This window comes from Mixophyes fleayi, chromosome 6 (genome assembly GCF_038048845.1).
Source record: "Mixophyes fleayi isolate aMixFle1 chromosome 6, aMixFle1.hap1, whole genome shotgun sequence".
NCBI lineage: Eukaryota > Metazoa > Chordata > Amphibia > Anura > Limnodynastidae > Mixophyes > Mixophyes fleayi.
Genome location: NC_134407.1, coordinates 49002943 through 49021981, shown reverse-complemented (window position 1 = coordinate 49021981; position 19039 = coordinate 49002943). Strand labels below are relative to the sequence as shown.

At 38.2% G+C, this 19039-nt stretch overlaps 1 protein-coding gene across 1 annotated transcript in view; it reads right to left on the bottom strand.

The window, feature by feature from the left end:
- The window catches only part of TNKS2 (tankyrase 2), a 34836-nt gene extending 16149 nt beyond the window's left edge, over positions 1–18687 (bottom strand). Inside the window, exons 1-8 of the mRNA XM_075216430.1 lie at positions 18098–18687; positions 11580–11804; positions 10279–10374; positions 9905–9941; positions 9672–9747; positions 7274–7368; positions 1665–1731; positions 609–795 (exon numbers count right to left, since the gene is read on the bottom strand). Coding sequence (XP_075072531.1) covers positions 609–795; positions 1665–1731; positions 7274–7368; positions 9672–9747; positions 9905–9941; positions 10279–10374; positions 11580–11804; positions 18098–18299 — 985 coding nt within the window. The 5' untranslated portion in view covers positions 18300–18687. The remainder of the gene's footprint in view (positions 1–608; positions 796–1664; positions 1732–7273; positions 7369–9671; positions 9748–9904; positions 9942–10278; positions 10375–11579; positions 11805–18097) is intronic.
- Positions 18688–19039: the final 352 nt, after the last annotated feature.

Sequence of the window (19039 nt, the reverse complement as noted above, 5' to 3'; positions counted from 1 at the left end):
TCAACATCTAATGCAATACATTAAAAAAAATCACTGCCAATAAGCATAGTTATTCATTTACATAAGATGTCTACCATCTAATAAGTATTGTTGGTTTATTCTAATAGGGGGGAACTATTTGTAATATTGCATCAAAATGCTACTGTTTTACTGTTTCCCAGCTAATACCCAACAACAATGGTGCCTTGGCGGGTCTGTTTTCCAACTTGTCACAGGCAGTAAACATGTAAGTCCTCTGCCAAATCTTACTACGGACCGTTCAAACAGTGTCTTGCACGATCTCTGGGACGGTCAGTCACAGTGATGTTGGTAACATGACAGAGGATGGCAGAGGCAATGTCTCGGTCCAGGGAATCCATGTGGAACAACATGAAAGACTAGGCCATGCAGTGGTTGCAAGTTTAGCAAAGGAACTACAGAATGCAACTTTCCAATTATGACACTTGCATCATATTTGAATAATACGTAAGGAAAGTTGGACATCTATGTGTAGGGCTATCATAGTTTAATATTTTTTTTACATTTGTGGTCCTTTAAACAAACAGGAGGTATGTGTGTTATCACACACCTGAAAACCATTAACACACCCAAATCAAATCAGGACTCACATGATAATTGTTCCTTCAACTGCGGCGTTGGTGCCAAATCAATGGCACTTTTATTGTGGCAGTTGAGCATGTTGGGATCGGCTCCATAGCTAAGCAAGAGAGAACACACCTCCACACGGTTCTTAGATGCTGCTTCATGAAGAGGAGTGAATTGCCAGAGGTCCATTGCATTCACACAGGCACCATGCTGAGAAGAAATATTTTAGGGAACTTAACGGAGGTATGGTAAAATGTGTTCAAATGAGTTACAGTTATCTAAGTTCAAGTTCTTCATAATCTACCTGGCAGCAGTATTAGTGGATTCCTTTAATTATAAGGAAGGAAAAGAGTTTTGGTCCAGTAGCCAGAAAGTATAATCTAAACAGGTATCCACAAACTCTGGTACAATCATGAAATGACTGGAAACATGAGGTAGTTATGGCCACGTCTACCAATTTAGCCTGCCTCGTATGTGGCCATATTTTGTTAATGTGTTTGGCGACTACACACTTGTATCTGTGATTGTGGTTAGCTTGATCTATGACTGGCAGTAATGGTTGCTTTTCATATGGCTGGAGAGCTGTCTTCTGTGGCTTAAACAGTTGTAAAACCTATAGCAAGCCTTGTTGTAAGAACATTAATGACATCATGGAGAAATATGTATAAAACAGAGAACAGGGAAAATGGTTAAAACCATAAGGACTGTAAGTGTTTCACCCAGTACTTATATATTTTGTAAGGAATTCTGATGACTTAGAAGAATGATAATGAAGTATGCAGACTCCTTTCACTATGGATACCTCCTGTTGATAAAGTTCTTTATACAACAGGAACCACTTGTAATTTTCCCAGCTGGTGCACCCGAGCCAGCCACAAGACTCACAGAGCAGACATATAAAACAGGGAGTATATGTACATCCAAGCACACCAAGGCACAGTACATCAAAGCACATTCACATCCTGGTTAAAAAACAGGTTAAAAATGTAACTAATGATTTTAGAAGACATACAAATTACCTCATTACAACATTGCGGTTTCTAATTACAGCAGATACTAAAAATTGGAATCAAAATTACCTTTACAAGAAGTTCTGTTACTTCATAGTGGCCATATGAGCAAGCATTGTGAAGAGGCACCAAATCTCTAAAAATACAGAAAAAGAATCAGAATAGTCACAATGGTGACAATTGATGACAAAACCTATGATATGTGTTAACCTTTCAAGGAAGATATAAATACATCACCCGTAGTGTTTTGTAGAACAGTACTTCATTTTACACACAATCTTAGTGCATTTAGTTAAGTAACTATGAATACGTCCTGCCAGGCCAGTCGTTTTTTTATCAAAATAAACTTGAACAAGTTCATCTTAACTGGGTGAATTGCTACAACTGGGCTGTTGGTAATTCCCAGGAAAGCAGAAGCACCCTGTTTATTTGTATTTTGTCATCCCAATTTTCCCAGTTTTAAGAATGACACAAATATTATTTTTCACAAAGTCAGCTGCCTCAGTTTTTATGCTGCCAATTTGCGTATACTCCAGAATGTCATGAAGGGTGATCAGATGAATTGCAATTAATTTCAAAGTCCCTCTTTGCCATGACAATGAATATCCCAAAAACAACATTTCCACTGCATTTCAGCACTGTCACAAAAGGACCAGCTGACATAAATTCAGTGATTTTCTCATTAACACAGGTGAGTGTGTTGACGAGGACAAGGTTGGAGATCACTCTGTCGTGCTGACGGAGTTAGAATAACAGACTAGAAGCTTTAAAAGAAGGGTGGTGCTTGAAATCATTGTTCCTCTTCTGTTAACCATGATTATCTGCAAGGAAACACGTGCAGTCATCATTGTTTTGCACAAAAAGGGCTTTACAGGCAAGGATGTTGTTGCTAATAATATTACACCTAAGTTAACCATTTATTGGATCATCAAGAACTTCAAGGACAGAAGTTTAATAGTTGTGAAGGCGGCTTTAGGGCGCCCAAAAACATCCAGCAAGTGACAGGACCGTCTCCTAAAGTTCATTCAGCTGCGAAATCAGGGCACCACCAGTGCAGAGCTTGCTTAGGAATGGCAGGTGTGAGTGCATTTGCACACACAGTGAGGTGAAGACTTTTGGAGGATGGCCTGGTGTCAACAATACCAGCAAAGAAGACACTTCTCTCCAATAAAAACCATCAGGGACAGACTGATATTCTGCAAAAAGTATAGGGATTGGATGTGCGGAGGTAAAATGATTTTCTCTGATGAATCCCCTTTCAGATTGTTTGGGGCATATGGAAAACCGCTAGTCCGGACAAGAAAAGGTGAGCGCTACGATCAGTCCTGTGTCATGCCAACAGTAAAGCATCCTGAGGCCATTCATGTGCGGCGGGGTTGCTTCTCAGCCAAGGGAGTGGGCTCACAGTCATGAATAAAGAATGGTACCAAAACATCCTCCAAGAGCAACTTCTCCCAACCATCCAAGAACAGTTTGGTGACAAACAATGCCTTTCCCAGCATGATTGAGCACCTTGACATTAGGCAGAAGTGATAACTAAATGGCTCAGGGATCAAAACATCAAAATTTTGGGTCTATGGCCGGGAAACTCCCCAGACCTTAATCCCAATGAGAACTTGTGGTCAATCCTCAAGAGGCAGGACAGACAAAAACCCACAAATTCTGACAAACTCCAAGCATTGATTAGACAAGAATGGGCGGCCATCAGTCAGTATGTGGCCCAGAAGTTGATTGACAGCATGCCATTTGCAGAGGTCTTCAAAAAGAAGAATCAACACTGCAAATATTGACGGTGCATAAACTTAAATTGTCAATAAAAGCCTTTGACACTTATGAAATGCTTATAATTTTACTTCAGTCTACCATAGCAACATCTGACAAAAAGGTCTTAAAACACTGAAGCAGCAAACTTTGTGAAAACCAATACTTGTGTCATTCTCAAAACTTTTGGCCATGACTGTATGTTGCGTAACAAAGACGACAAATCATTACAAAAAGTATGGTTAACTGTAAAAATTAAAACAAAATGAAATGGTCTATCCATACAAAATGAAAAAAAATTAACCATGTACTGCTTTTGGGCGCCTGTGTTCTCTATGCATCTTGCTGTGCAGTAGAAGAGTGCAGAGGTGCCTGTACTGCCAAACAAAGTACATAATTCATGTATTTTTGTTGAGAATTTTGGTGACCATCTAAAGCACTGGTATAAAAATGCAGTGTAACTCAAAGTACATCATCTCTCTTAAGCAAAACTATAATTTTCACATTAATGTCTTTGCCATGTTAGTGTAAAAGAAAACAAGCAAAAGAGGCCCTGGGAAGTGTGTATATAATTCATGTTACATATAACAAATTCTTAAGTGTGACCAAAAACCACCGACATTTAAATATCAGCATAATAACACTACGGAGTTCAGAGTACACAGCTACACAGTTTCCCCAAGTCCCTCTATCAGTGTATTTAATGGGTGATGTAGAGGAAGTGATTCTGAGCAATGACGAGATTCTCATTGGGTGTTTATGTTCTATGCTGGGAATGTTATACCCAAACACTCATTTCTTGCTGCCAGAAGACTTATCTACAGACTGGTGTTCTACATTATTTCAAAAAGGCTAAACCCTTTTGAAATGTAATATCAGGCAATTGACAAAACTAATTTGTGAATTGACTGGCCTGTGGCCAGCATAATGCCTTATACCCACTTGCATTTGTTTTGTGTTAAAAATACAAGTGTAAATGCCATTGAAATAGGTTATTTGTGGTTTTACGCACAAGAGATTGAAGGTTGCCTAGTCTTCCCCAGTGCATTGCAAGTTATCAGCACAAGTGAATGAAGCAGATAGTTTTTCTAATAATGATGAAACACACCCTAATGTGAGTAACAACACAAGTGGCATGGAGTCATTGAAAACAATGGCTTCCATTTCAGACCTGTTTAATTTGCTGTATTAGCGTTTTTAACACAATGCACAAAAGTGACATCTTAGAGAAGTGGGAGGGTTAAAGGTATTTTTTTTATTTTTTTATTTTTAAAAGCCACTTATTTAACTGGACGAAGGAGGTATTTCAAACCCCTTGCTGTGCCACATCGATACAAACAGTATAGGAAGCAATGCAGTAAGAATATTAGAATGTATATCTACATACGCTTTTGCTTTTTTAATACTTATTATTATGTAGAGCACAATCATATAATGCAGAGCTTTCCAGAGTATATTGAATCATATCAGTCCCTCCATTGGAGTTTAGTCTTAATTCTGTACCACAAATTCACACACTGGAGGAAACAAGAACATTTAAAACTCCAGACAGATAGTTCTGTCGTTGGAATCAAACCGATGGCCCAGCACTGTCAGGCAGCAGTGCTAATCACTGTACCATCCCACTTTGGGGGAAACAAAGTTAGAGTGCTTTAAATGTTTGTCTTACATGTTGTTCATTTGTTAGTATTAACATTGCTAAAATAAATAATAGCCTACATTTCAGTGCATCATAAATGACTAAATGGAAATGCCAAACATATGAAATAGCAAACCACTGTAGCGATTGAAATATTACAGTGGATTTGCCACCTGTGTAGGCATCCACATGGGCTGAACCAGTGACATTACTAAGGCACCTTCTAATAGTCATGAGGCCTTGTCATTTCCCCTATAAATACCGTATTGACAACAGGGTTATCCAGTTTTAAAAATAAAAATCATCATATAATTATATTGGTCTTATAATTATACAGATTAGTCCACAAAAACATTTTACAGTAAGTTTGTTTAAACTTGGTGGGGCTAAATAATGCAGCTCAGCAGATTTACATCCAAAGAAAGGTTCACTGGCTGTTAATGATATTAAAGCATTACTTCACAAGATCAAGATCAGGGACCTACTGTATAATTCAACTGTAATAAGTTTGCTATGCTCATAAGTGACGCATGACTGCTAGACATATACCACTATTATAAGAATATAAGAAATCATGACTTAGGCAATCACCTTCTATGCAGATGGGTATGTGAACTACTACTGTTTATACGAGGGAGGGGGGAGGGAAACAAAAAACAATCAAACAAGGTAAAATCTGCCCAACATGTGTTTCCATGAGAGCAAAACATATGTCTAGTTGACCTAAATTTAAATTTCTCCCAGGAATAATGTGTTAGGGAATTTAGACTGTAAGCCCCAATGGGGCAGGTGACTGATGTGAGCGAGTTCTCTGTACAGCGCTGCGGAATTGGTGGCGCTATATAAATAAATGATGATGATAGGCAGTGCTGTTTCTTGATAATTAACAAATATTTGTAAAACACCAGGAAAATTGTGCATAACATTTCATTCCAATTCACTAAAATGTGTTTAAACAAATGGAAAAATCTGAATAGGTAATTGTTGTATTTAGAACCTATACATTGCTATTGTGTCAACTTGGACATGATACAAATGCTTATAAAGCATGAGTAAGGGCTGTTAATTTGAAAACATGGAGTATAGTAGACCTGTTAGGGAGACAGGAAATGATTGATAAGCTACAGTACTGATTATCAGTCACTGTATTGTGGGACCAACTTGCTTTCTATGGAGGTATTTTAATTAGTAATATGTGCCAGCCAGGAACGCTACTTGGCGTTTTGTGTGATGCGATATCAGACAGATACATTGCACAAAGTAAAGTAGAACAGTGTTTTCAAAACGATCACTCTCCTGAGATATAATCACATTTTAAACTGGAAAATGCCCATTTAGTTTAGACAAAATGCTGTTACTTGCTTAATTTTAACACTTAACATTTGTATATGTGACCCAATGTTAGGATTCTCATTGATTAGCTAGTACCATCCTATTAGCAGAAGCACCTAATTGCAAATACATGCAACTAGGGCATCTGCTTTTCTTATTATTTTAGAGGTAGGTTTTAAATTAGATCTGACTGATGAGTGTAGGGAGTTCCTGTTTTTTATGTGCACTTGTAGTGATTAGGCCTCCTCTTATTACCCTGTGCTAATTAAAAACTGACTTCGCAACCAGCTTTTTTTTTTTTTTTTAGTAGTATACATATTGCATTAATCTGCCAATCAATCCATAAGTAGAGAAGACAAATATAGAGTCATGCTCATCATCTATTTAATTATTAAGTTATATTTTAAGCGGTTTTCACACATTTAATACAACGGTGCTCAAAAAGTGTGTGTGCATAGACAAGCCGTTACGGTTTGTATACAGTACTAAAAATAAGGTTAACAAGAGAACCTGTTATTAGGAACTGGAATCCCATTTTGTTTATACATTGCAGTGTCTCGTGCACTATGCTTCTATTAAAAAAACGCTGTTCTTCTACCTGGGAGAGCATATAGCTAAAAGCTGCTCAACCTAGGAACAGAGTAGGGATACTTTCCAAGCAATATCCCTGGCAAACGTGACAGAACACTTTTTATACATATATAGTGCATCCAGAAGGTACAATTGGACCGCTCAGAGTGATAGGTTTGTTGGAATTAATAATCAGAGCCAATAGGGGCTGTAACAATCCCAACACAGTAAGCAGAACACAATCACTAGAATATTTCAATGTACAAGACTGAATCACGAAAGACATACTAATAAACAAGTAACAATTAATGATTAACGATTAATTCTCTTTGTGTTTAAGGCAGAACTAGTATAGATTAGCAGTGTGTCACCATACCCTTTATCCTTGGCATGTACGTCTGCTCCATGCTGAAGTAACAGCTGTACAATTTTGACACGGTTATAGCCTGCAGCTAAGTGAAGTGGTGTCGACTGTAGATATAAAAAGAAATACAAAAACAATACACAAAACATATTAAACAAAGTGGTCTCCCATCTTCAAATAACTTTAATCTACTGGGTTGTACATGCTTTCATCCTCCTGCTTAATTCTGTATTTACCACAAACTTCTTAGAAATGTTTCCAATGCATAGAGCTGAGCTTCGCTATATTGAAAGCCCATTTAACTATACAACACTGTCTGCATGATATAAAGGCTTTGGTGAAAAACACAGAACATAGTCAAAAATGTAAAGCAATGTATTTGGTAAAAGTTGCAGAAGGGCATGTACAAACCAATATATTAAAAGGTGGAAATCCTTTTAAACAACTAGGAAAGTATCAAAAGTGTGGCTGATCTTCAATGTAAACTATACATAAAATGTGGGAATCATGTATACTGGACCTGAAATATCAGGTTTTTTGCTTATTGCAAAATGATTTAAATATATTCCCCCAAGCTCTTCCTCACCAACTCTAATCCTACCTAAATTTAAGATACTAAACTAAAAATGAAAACATTGACATATGAAGCATAAACATAATATGTTGTTCAGTCTTACCCTTACTTTCCACTGCAGCTTTGTTAAAAAAAATGTGAATTAAGCATTTTCTCAACAAATCCATTGCTAAAATCTTTAGTATACAAAGGGGCTTTGAATGGGAGCAAAAAGCTTAAATGATAAAGCATAGTATGAGGATTACAAATGTAGACATTGGTGAATTCATATTCGGGGAAGAGCCAGCAAACTGTAGTCTGTGTGGAGAATAATTACTACATTAGGACAATAAAAAATAAAACGCATAAGTTTTGACTCTCAAATGCCCTAGAGCAGGGGTCGGGAACCCTCAGCACACAGGCCAGAAGTGGCACGCAGACCACTTCTGTCTGGCACGCCAAGCTCTGCTGCTGCGCATGTAAATCAAGTCCGTTTCAGCCATCTTCGGACGTTTTAGTTTGACAGCAGCAGAGCTTGGTGTGCAGACAGAAGTTTGACAGCAGCCTAGTGAAGCAGCTCCTGTGGAACACAAGATCGGCATCTAAGGCAGAATATGACTGGGGGCCCATCTAAGAGACAGAATATGATTGGGGGCCCAACTAAGAGACAGAATATGATTGGGGGACACACATCTATAAGGCAGAAAATGACTGGGGGCACATCTATCAGGGATAACGAACTGGGGGCACAATTATGAGGGATAACAATCTGGGGCACAATTATGAGGGATAATCTGGGGCACAACTGTGTGGCATAATATGAACTGGGGGCACTATTGTGTGGCATAACAATCTTTTTTTTGTTGGTCCGATTACTATTATTATAATATTAGCGTTTTAAAATAAGAAATAAATATAAATTTCCACTTCGACCACTGTGTATATATAAGTGTGGCAGTAAGGATAATGTAAGTGAATGGAATTTGATAGTCAATCAAAACAGTAAATGAAGTGGTGTACGGCATATCACTGTATAACAGCACACCTGGGCTTGAAAAGATTTTTGTCTGCGATGTAAAAAGGGTTGCCGACCCCTGCCCTAGAGTGATGCAGGATACAGAAGCAGGGCTTTTCTAAGCAATGTCGGCTTTCTCCAAAGAATATAACAGACAGAATGGACAGATTTGGCAAAGTATAATATAATTACTTCAAGGTATATTACTTAGCCAAGTAATAGATAGGCTTTGGTTTTTATTACTGTGCATAAGTGGCTTTCCATACACTGACATATACACTAATATCTTACACAGATTATGCCTAATCATCACATATTTCTCCAGCCTTAACTTTAGTTTACCACTATATTTGGTACTGCTCTTCTTTCTACTCACTGCAGGTAGATGGTAAACATATCAGATGTTAGACACTTCTATCTTCCTTTAAACATAACCTATATTCTCCTCGATCTACCTGGTCTAAAAAAGCCAATCGAAAAGAGATGAAGCTAATCACTAGAAAAACGAGCAGTCGCAGATACAAACGCAGCTGCGCTCATCCTTTCTAATGCCTTGACCATCACTTGACAACACTAGTGACACCGCATGATAAGAGCTTTCACATGCAGTGGGGGAGGCTGGAGGACAATGGGCCTCCCCAATCACAGGCAGCAGTAGGTATGGGGGTAACTGGAACCAATAGGTTCCTCTCCCATACCTGATTACATGCTTTACTAGCGTTATAAAAATGCTATTAAAGGAATAATTTTCCTAATGTCAGCATGCAAATGCCCCAATGGAAGAGGCAGTGGACAGCATCAACAATAACCTTTACAAGCATTGAGAACAAACTGTATATTACCTTTCTTCCATCACTTGCATGAGAATTAACATTAAGGGGAGTTAGCAGGCCCATCATTTTCTCTTCATTTCCGCTTCTATAAAAAGCAAAAGTACAAGAAAAGTAGGTAAAAGCAGCGCATGTGTTAATATTGTCCTAAATATTAGTAACATAGAATTACATTCATCATAGAAGGCAGATGCTATTAAATATATTCATGTATGGTTCATACATGAATATCGGAGGATACATACCGAGCACTTTCCAACAGTTCATCTTTCTTGTATTCCCCTGCAAAGGTGAAAATACATAAATTATTAAAAGAAAACAAAGAAACCGCTGCACTTGCATGATCTCTCGCCTCCTTTCACAAATATATACCCAACAAATGACAACTTACACTGATAGCAGGGATACTTTTCATAAAAACTATATTACAAAATGAGTTACATTCATCTGAACTAAACAAGAGGAAACATTAAATAACAAGACCTAGCAAGTTTAAATGATTTGTGGAAATGAATTACAGTATATGTCTCTTTACAGTGACCTGCCAGACTAAATATCACCAGCCATAGTATGTTAAACTAGTAGCTCAAGGTAATAACCAGTGCAAAGCAATCATTACCTGTCAGCACTGCTTTTGCAGAGGGGTCAGATAAATCCAAAGCTGTCCGGCTGTCTGTATTACGGATTGTTGGATCTGCTCCATGCTGAAGCAGTACTATAAAACAAAACAGCCACTATTAGTGGTAGATACTGAACAAGCTCCCTACAATGTAATCTGTACACTTTACTACACTTAATAAAAGCAGGAGCTCCAACTTAAAACATTAAAAGCAAAAATGATAATATGCTGTAGTGATGTCAAAGCAACACTTCACGTACATTTTATGGTCTAAATAATATCCTTATTTAGTTTTACAATGTATAATAAAATATGTAGTGACAAAGCAATCATATAAATATAGCCACCAACACAATAGCTGTACTTTGAAGGAACAGATCTCACACATATTGCGGTAATTAACCCACAGCAACCAGTCACACATTTACTTTTGGTCTAACTAGCCCTGGTTCAATTAAAGCTAATTGCTGATTGATTGCTCTGGGTAACAGTGCAACTATGTGATTTTTATAAAGAACTTCCATTAATTGTAAAGTAAATGCAGCTGCATCTTTGATCACTTACTGATAAGTGTTTACGCGCTACATAATATAGTAATTTTTACTCCACTCGTGATAAAATATGTTACCATACCTTTTAGAACATAGGACTATCTGAAGCAAAGGGAGGCACTAAATTTGGTAAAGAAAATAATTTGTGCCCACTTCTGTTTCCTTTCTATCTGATCAAATGCAGCTGTAACTCAAGTGAAAATTCAAATACTATTGGTGTATTTATTAAACAGACAGACTGAATTCCACCCTGTATATAGAACTGTGCTACCAGAAGATGCATCTCATACGTTTCAGATGCAGAATTTCAGGGGAGAATTTGGGAGGTAGTCTACAATGCAGACAAGGCAGCTTCCTGTTGGATATCTGCTCTTGTCAGGAATGGTAGCTGACTAACTGTATCTGTATATCAACAATCAAGTGTCTTCCATCCACTGCTATATTAGTTCATAATAAAAAAAGGATTACAAGTATAATGGTACAGAGCCTCTTAATTAACACATCAAAAATATCATCTTCAATCCTTCTGTAACATAATTATACATAGTTATTTTTAACTAAACTGACTACGGTAATTATTAACAACTATGTATACCTGGAAGAATATCCCTATAATTAAGGTGGGCCATATTGGCTTAAAGTAGCTATAAACACTGTCTAGTAAAGGGATGCCTTTCTGTGTATGTTAGTATTAAGCAGAGCATTAACTGTGTTTTCCACATTATATAACCACAATAGAAATAGGCATACCTATGCAAACATCTATTTTGCCTTTGATAGCAGCTTCATGGAGTGGAGTATAATTCCAATTGTCACGGGCATTAGGATCCGCGCCATGTCTCAGTAGGAGATTGACAACCTCAGCATGACCAAAAGAGCAGGCATTGTGGAGAGGAATAAGACCGCCATCATCGCGAGCATGGACGTTGGCAGCACTCTGCAGTAAATGTTCAACAACATCCTTCCGTCCAAATCCTTGAGACACAAAATAAAACAACTCAAATTTTGAAAATACGAACAAACCCAACCACACACATTTAAAAGACATGTCAGTGTCTAGTTAGAGCAAGCTCAGCTTTCAGCGGTCCTCAGTGGTTGGCAAAATTTAATTTAACATTTTATTATAAATGAGCTGCATTTACCTACTAAACAAAGGGAACGAACCACATAAAAGTCTATATGTAGCAGACTCCATGTTCAGCAAAGACTGGTTATACAAGTTTGATATTTGCTAGTAAAATGGGGCCGCTAAAGTTAACTTGACATTTATTACAGACAAAAGCACAAAAATGTCATGTTACAAATCATTATAATATCATTGACCATACAGACTACACCATAACATAATTTAGCACTACTAGGTAGACTAAGATAATACTGCCCAGTAGCACAATGGTTATTACTTTTAAAACGTGAGATTTAAACTCATTAGCATGTGATTTGAAGGTCAGGCTTGAATAGAAACACACCCTGAAGAGGGTTCAGTCCTCCATAATCTGCACAGGAAACCAGTAAATGAGACAGCAAGTTTATATGTGAAATGTGCCAATAATGATCAATTCTTACATATACCTTCATATATTTTATAACTGCCAATGATCTCTAATTTCCTGGTACTAAGATACTGTTAATTTGTTCCTGTAAAAGGCCCCATCCCCCCCCCCCCCCCCCCCAATATTGACCGACAACACAATAAGTGTTTTTTTATCTATGTACATTGGTTGCAGTTCTTACCACTGGTTGCTCTTAATGTCAATTGTTAAGAGCCAAGGAGTACGCTGGTACTATATAAAAAAAATAATAATAGCATGGCAGGGTCAATGTTGTGGGGGTGCAGAAGTAATTTTGGGTCTGTTTTATAAATTAGTGAAATTGAAGGGTAATGTACAACCTTTTTAAAAGTTGGAGGGCCACACATGCAGCCTTTGAATTATATCATGTTGCCACCACTGATTTACAAACAACTTACCAGGTAAGGCTGGTTTTCCACCCAATTATCGGGCCAACCACACGATAAACGACTGTTTGGCCTGAAAACTCATTAGTGTGTACGCTCCAACGATGACTGACTCGTTCCAAAGCTCATCACATCGTTTGATTTGATAAACGGACTAAAAATCTTGTTCAACGATGGAACTATGTTGTTCCAATTCTGCGGTGTGTATGCACTCACAACCAGATCTCCATAGAGTTTACAGAGTTACCATCTTTTAAGCTGATGGTTATTACAGATGAAGAGCACAGATCAGAAGTTAAATCTGGTAAAACGGGTAGTAAACAGTATACCTGATCAGTATGCTGATTGGGACTTTCAGTCATTTGTAAAATCATTAATGATATCACATCGGGAGAAATTTTCTGTAGTGTATACCCAGCCTAAGGGTCTTCTGAATTATGCAAGAATTACTACTTTTGTTTACAAGGGTCTATTGCAAAATACATCTGCTGCAATGAGATTTACTCATTTGACCCAGTGAACCTAAATGTGTAAACTGCCACTGTAAAAATGGTTTTAAAATTGCTGTTGGGCATATTTTTAATTCTATGATCAAAAATATGTATTTTATAAATACAGAAAGTTGAGTTTTGAATATCATAAAGCAGTTTACCATTATGTTGAATTACAGATATGATACACCACAGAAACAAAATGTAGCATGACCACTGGTCCTCATAAACATAATACCCTGACTCCATTCCTGACCAATAGATATAACTAGATTAGTCCTGTATGCAAGATACTTGAGGTAAAATAATGGTCCTGCACACAGAGGATTTAACATCAACATATAAGAATTACTTATGTCAAATAACTACAATATTTATTTCCAGGAAATAAACTTCCAGGAAGAAGGTGTTTTGTGAATAAAGAACATGTTTCAACTATAGGATCTAGTAGGATATGAAAGTACAATTGTTATACTTGTAATGTAGTTTATGAACCTACTACAGCATATGCTAGACCATTTTTGGCAACTACAGACCAAAACTGAATTAAAAGGCACACTAGGGTATTTATTTTTGTCCTGCTAATGTTTACGAACAAACAAAACCTTTTCAGCCAACAAATATGAACAATCATTTATCATACAAGAAATGACACAGCTGGGTCAAAAGAAAATTCCAGTGGAAGAATCACATGCAAGCTTGTAAATCATATGTAAAAAAAATGTTGAATACCTAGCCTGAAGAACTCCTGAACAATAAAAGTTGCTTCACCCTTAAGACAGATAGGACCAGATAAATGTATTACATATATTTAGAACAATTCACACAACACACACACATACATACTGTAATACTGACCACACATACTGGCTAAACAACTGTTTGAATCTGACTGACTCACAAAACTGCAAATATAATTGTTTAGACAAATGGTTGAATTACAATGTAAGACAGGCCAATTACACATGCCCCTATCCATAAAAATGGTTGGACTGGCATGCTGTCAATGGGGCCAGCAAAATCTGAATGAGATACAAGCATAGCTGTGTGAATCGTGTAGACCAATAGAAAACAGTTCCTCTGAATAAACTTCCTTCAAACTGTCAGGTAATAAATATCTTGCTAAACCCTTTCGCATGTGACGTTAAACTAGAGATAATTTGAAGAAAAAACAAAACAAAAAAAACCCCAGATCTTTAGCTCAGTCATTTTAGTCACTAGGTTTACTGCTGCATTATTATTTACAGTAAAGTATCTTGCAAAAACAATAAAGACAAGAGGTTTGTCAGCATGAAACACTGTTTGGGAAAGTGAGGCTTATTCTTGTGGGAATTAGATGACCAGCAAAATCAATGAGGAGCAATGAACAAAGATATTTTGTACGAAAAACCTTGCTGCTATAGATTTTGTGGTGCAGGCATATCGGTCACTGCAGATCTATACTTGCTGGAGTATACAAATAAAACACATCGTAAAAACAAACATGGTAAAGTTATTAATCAGCTTCCTAGCCTGCTTACCAATATTTTCAATGAAATAAAAGACATTACATCACAAATACAGCTATGGGAGTTCACATGCCTTGTTAAAACATTAGCACAAATTTTGAGTGCAAGAAAACATGCAACTATATAATAATTGGAGACTTTAGTAACCATTGATAGTTATGTTAAAATGCACACTCTACATTTGCAAGTTTCAGTTTTATTGTATTAACGCACAATAGTCAAAGTGGAAATTTAGAAGTGGCAGTATGAAAAATGAAAGTGAATGAAATTTGATAGTTTTACAATTAAGGCAGTAGAAGTGGTGGTATAGCATACCACTGTTTACCAGTTCACTTTGACCACTGTTAATGGACAAATGGCAGAAATTGATCATGCTAATAATCTTCCAGTCACATACACAAATTACTAAGTCTAAACCTTGTGGAAAGCTAATGGTTAACACTAGGAGCACTGGAAATTCTTTAGAAATCAGCAGCAGCTAACATAAGTGGGATTCTGCTATTATGATAGATACAATGCCATAGTTTTTAGTATTGTTTTATAGGGAATGACATTAAACACCACATAAACATTAACTAGAAAGCTGAGATTCACTCTCTCCATGCCAAGTATAACATCCTGCTATAAAGCCCCCGCAGGGAGACACAATCACTACTCCACTTCCAATCAGAGGCTAATCCATCACCCCTGATGGCCATTCTGCAAACAGCAATCCTAAGAGAAAACAACCACCAAGAGAGGCCCCATTACACTCATCACATTCTAAAAGAAACAGTTATCTATCTTTAAAAAGACTACTTTACTACCTAAAGCTTTGTGCACATGGGAGACTTGGCTGAATATGCGGTTCTTGTGTTTTTGTAGAATGCATTTTAAATAAGGAAGGTATGTCCAAAGTGGAGATTTAACTGTACCAATATATAATTTTCTAAAGGATACATTTTCTTAATCAAATGTATATATTAACATTCAGAAAAAAATATATAAATTCAAAAGTGAATCACGGATCCTAATGGTTAAAAATTGCATGGATAGAACAGGTACATGTGTTGGATCTGTCATCCAGAAACCCTTAGGCATATCGTTTTAAGAATAAAAAAAAAAGGAAATTGCTGCTGCTGGGTGAAAATCTCACACAGTCATATGGTCACTTGGTTCCTCCTCCCACAGAACTGTTAAACAAATTATTAAGAAAGGGAATATCAAAGACAGTATAGAAAACACACAGGCAATGTCAAAGTCTATTTTAAGTATGATACTCAATATTGAACATGGCAAATTTCCAACTTATTTGAAAAGCTATCCCATGTTACCCTAGCATTTTTTTTTTTTGACACATTCAACCTGGTGTTATGACATGCTGGTTAAGTTTCACTTCTTTGACCTGCAGGTTTTCCACCTTCATGACTAGGTAAAAATTCACATTTTTACAATGTGACAGTTTGACAGGCAATAACATACTACTTAGCCAGGGAAATAGAGAGGAAATAGCATAGCTTCATCTGTGTCTTACAGAGGGCGAGCCAATAAAGGTTGTTTAGGCATGGGTTAAAAAAAAAAACAAAAAAAACAACCTTGTCACATATTTTAGCTTTGTTTATTTTAACTGGATTTTAGTGATGCCTAAAGCATAGATGAGACTACAGGGTTTTCCAAAAAAATAGAATGTTGAGGTTGGGCTGCAAGCTTAAATATTTTATTCAAAATATTAGCAATCCACTAAATTCTATTATGCTTGATATATTCAAATTTCTACTGTAATAGCAAGTGCTGACAACAAGTTTTCATTTCTTAGTTTGTCAAAGTGTACTGACACTGCTTTTAGGAGTCAAGTAGGACTTTCACTTGGTAGCATTAATTAATAAATAGATCTAAGGAAAATCTACCCAAATACATTTTTCCTTGATTTCACAGAACATTTTAGAATTAACTAGTGCTACTGTATAAATAGAACTCAATATTCTTTACTATGTCTCTGGAGTATAGGGGCAATGTCTTAGTGCTTTTATTCAAGACACAACATTTAGTCTAGAAACAAAGTTTATCTTTCAAAGTTCAATGTTTCTCTCACATGACAACAAGGGCCCTACCTTGAGAAAGCAGTAGAAGCGCACTAAAAATACTCTACTGGACACCCCAAAGTATTAAGCTATAGATATTATCAACATTCATGAGGTCTGCTTTTTTGCTGGATCTAAATGGAAGTTTATGCCTACTGCACTTCTGTGCTTCCTTTTTCATGCTGACAAACGAAAATGGACAAATATCAAAAAACACATTCTCTGTGATAACAACACAGTGCACGTCATTTTGACTTTCATGGCGCAATTATTCCATAGCTAATTTTATCTGTTGCAGATTCTTTCCAGTGCCAGATCATTAGAAACACCCCAAAATGACTCCTCTAGAGGTCTAGACCCAAAGGTATAGTCCTCTAGATGGTCAAAGTACATGCTTCTTTCTAGGGATTGAAGCATATACTTTACCCTTGTTTTTGGAAAGTATTTGTTTGAAATAAGCCCCACAAAATGAAAACTGTATCCCCCACCCACTAATGTTTCCCATCAGCAGGGCATTTTTTCAACCACAACATGGCCCACTAAAGAAACACATCAGACACGCATTTGGCTACTTCTGGATATGCGTGTGCTGTTTCTAGCCACATAGACACAACATTGGTTATTTAAGCAGGGCTGGACAAATCCTAGTCACAACTGACAACTTACAAATGCACCCTGACAACTGAAGAAAGTCCTCAGTGCTCTTTGTGCCCCCCATTTCTACTGCCTTAGAGACAGGCCGTAGAGGACAGTCCTTTCTCCTGCACGTCTGTCAATTTTAATGGTTCCAGGTATTACGCCTTTACAAGGATAACATTGTGCAGCGCTATTACTTCTGCTGGGAACTAGAGTGACATAACTAGGGATCCATGGGGAAGCAAGCACAGTAATAGGGGTGCATAGCCCTGAGTATTATATCCATAACCATCAAGTGTCAGGCAGGTGCCCTGGGTGGGGGGGTAAGGGGGCATATGCTGTGGACATAAAAGAAGCTGTAATTATTTTTATGGGGGACAGAGAGAGGTTATGCTTTTTTGGGAGAACACATTTGATCACTACAAAGTCACTAATGCAGCCAGATAAAGTAATCTTCATTGATCCTTAGACACTATTGCCAAAGATAAGGAGATTTTGCACTGACATATCCTCGTCACAGCTCTAAGACTGCCAGGTAGGCAGATCCCACCAGCCCTTCCTACACCTGAACAGTGCTAGCAGCCTAGTGGTGCCCACTCCCCGGCCTGGTCCTTACCTGCAGCGAAGTGCAGCGGGGTAGATTTCCTGCCCGCAGTGTCTCTGCTGTTCACGTTGTCAGTATTCACCAGTTTCCTCACACGCTCCACGTCACCATTCCTACAAGCTTCGAACAGCTCCCGGGCCGGCTCCCCACTCGCCGCTGAGTCTCCGTGGGAAGCAGCCGAGCCCGAGGCCCCGGCGCAGCGGCGGCCTGACATCCTCCACCAGCAGTCCCGGCCTGGCTGGACGGGGGAGGAGGAAGGAGCAGCCGTCGCGCCCGGGGTACGGTGAAGTGCCTGAGCTCCCAGGCCGCAGCCCCCCTTACTGCCGCCCTGGCGGGTCACCGCCACCCGGAGGCCATCACCCGGGCAGTCTGCGCGCACTTGGACCCCGCGAGCCGCCGTCTCGTTCTGATGATTAGACCCTCGCGCCGCTGTCACTCCGTTCCCGACACTCCATTACCAGGTGGCGTCACAGTCGTTAGTCCAGTGTCCGGTCCGGTTTAAGGTCGGTAATCGGTACAGACGGGGTTCGGCAGCCCAGCCAGCATGAAGCTTTTACCGTCACGTGACCTGCAGGCAGCCCAGGGAAAACAGAGGCTGTGCGCGTGCACGGTGACACATACCGACACTCGGCACGCGCGCGTCACTGACGTCACCGCCATCAGGCCGCAGCTCCAGGTCTGAGAGCCGAGACATAGCTCTTTCCCATAGAAACAGGGACTATGTCACTCAGCTGCCAATTGCCCCTGATTAACGCAGTCCCAGGCTCTAAAGGTTTTCGTCTATGGAAATATGCTTGTTTTTCAGAATTGACAAAGTTTGACAAATCCTTTTTAGATGATAACATTATTTTCATTATTCTCAGACCTTAATAAATTTATGTGTTGCCTAGAAGTATTTAAAGTGCAAATAGATTACATTATAGCCAAGGTCAGTAAAATTATCAGTACTTGTAA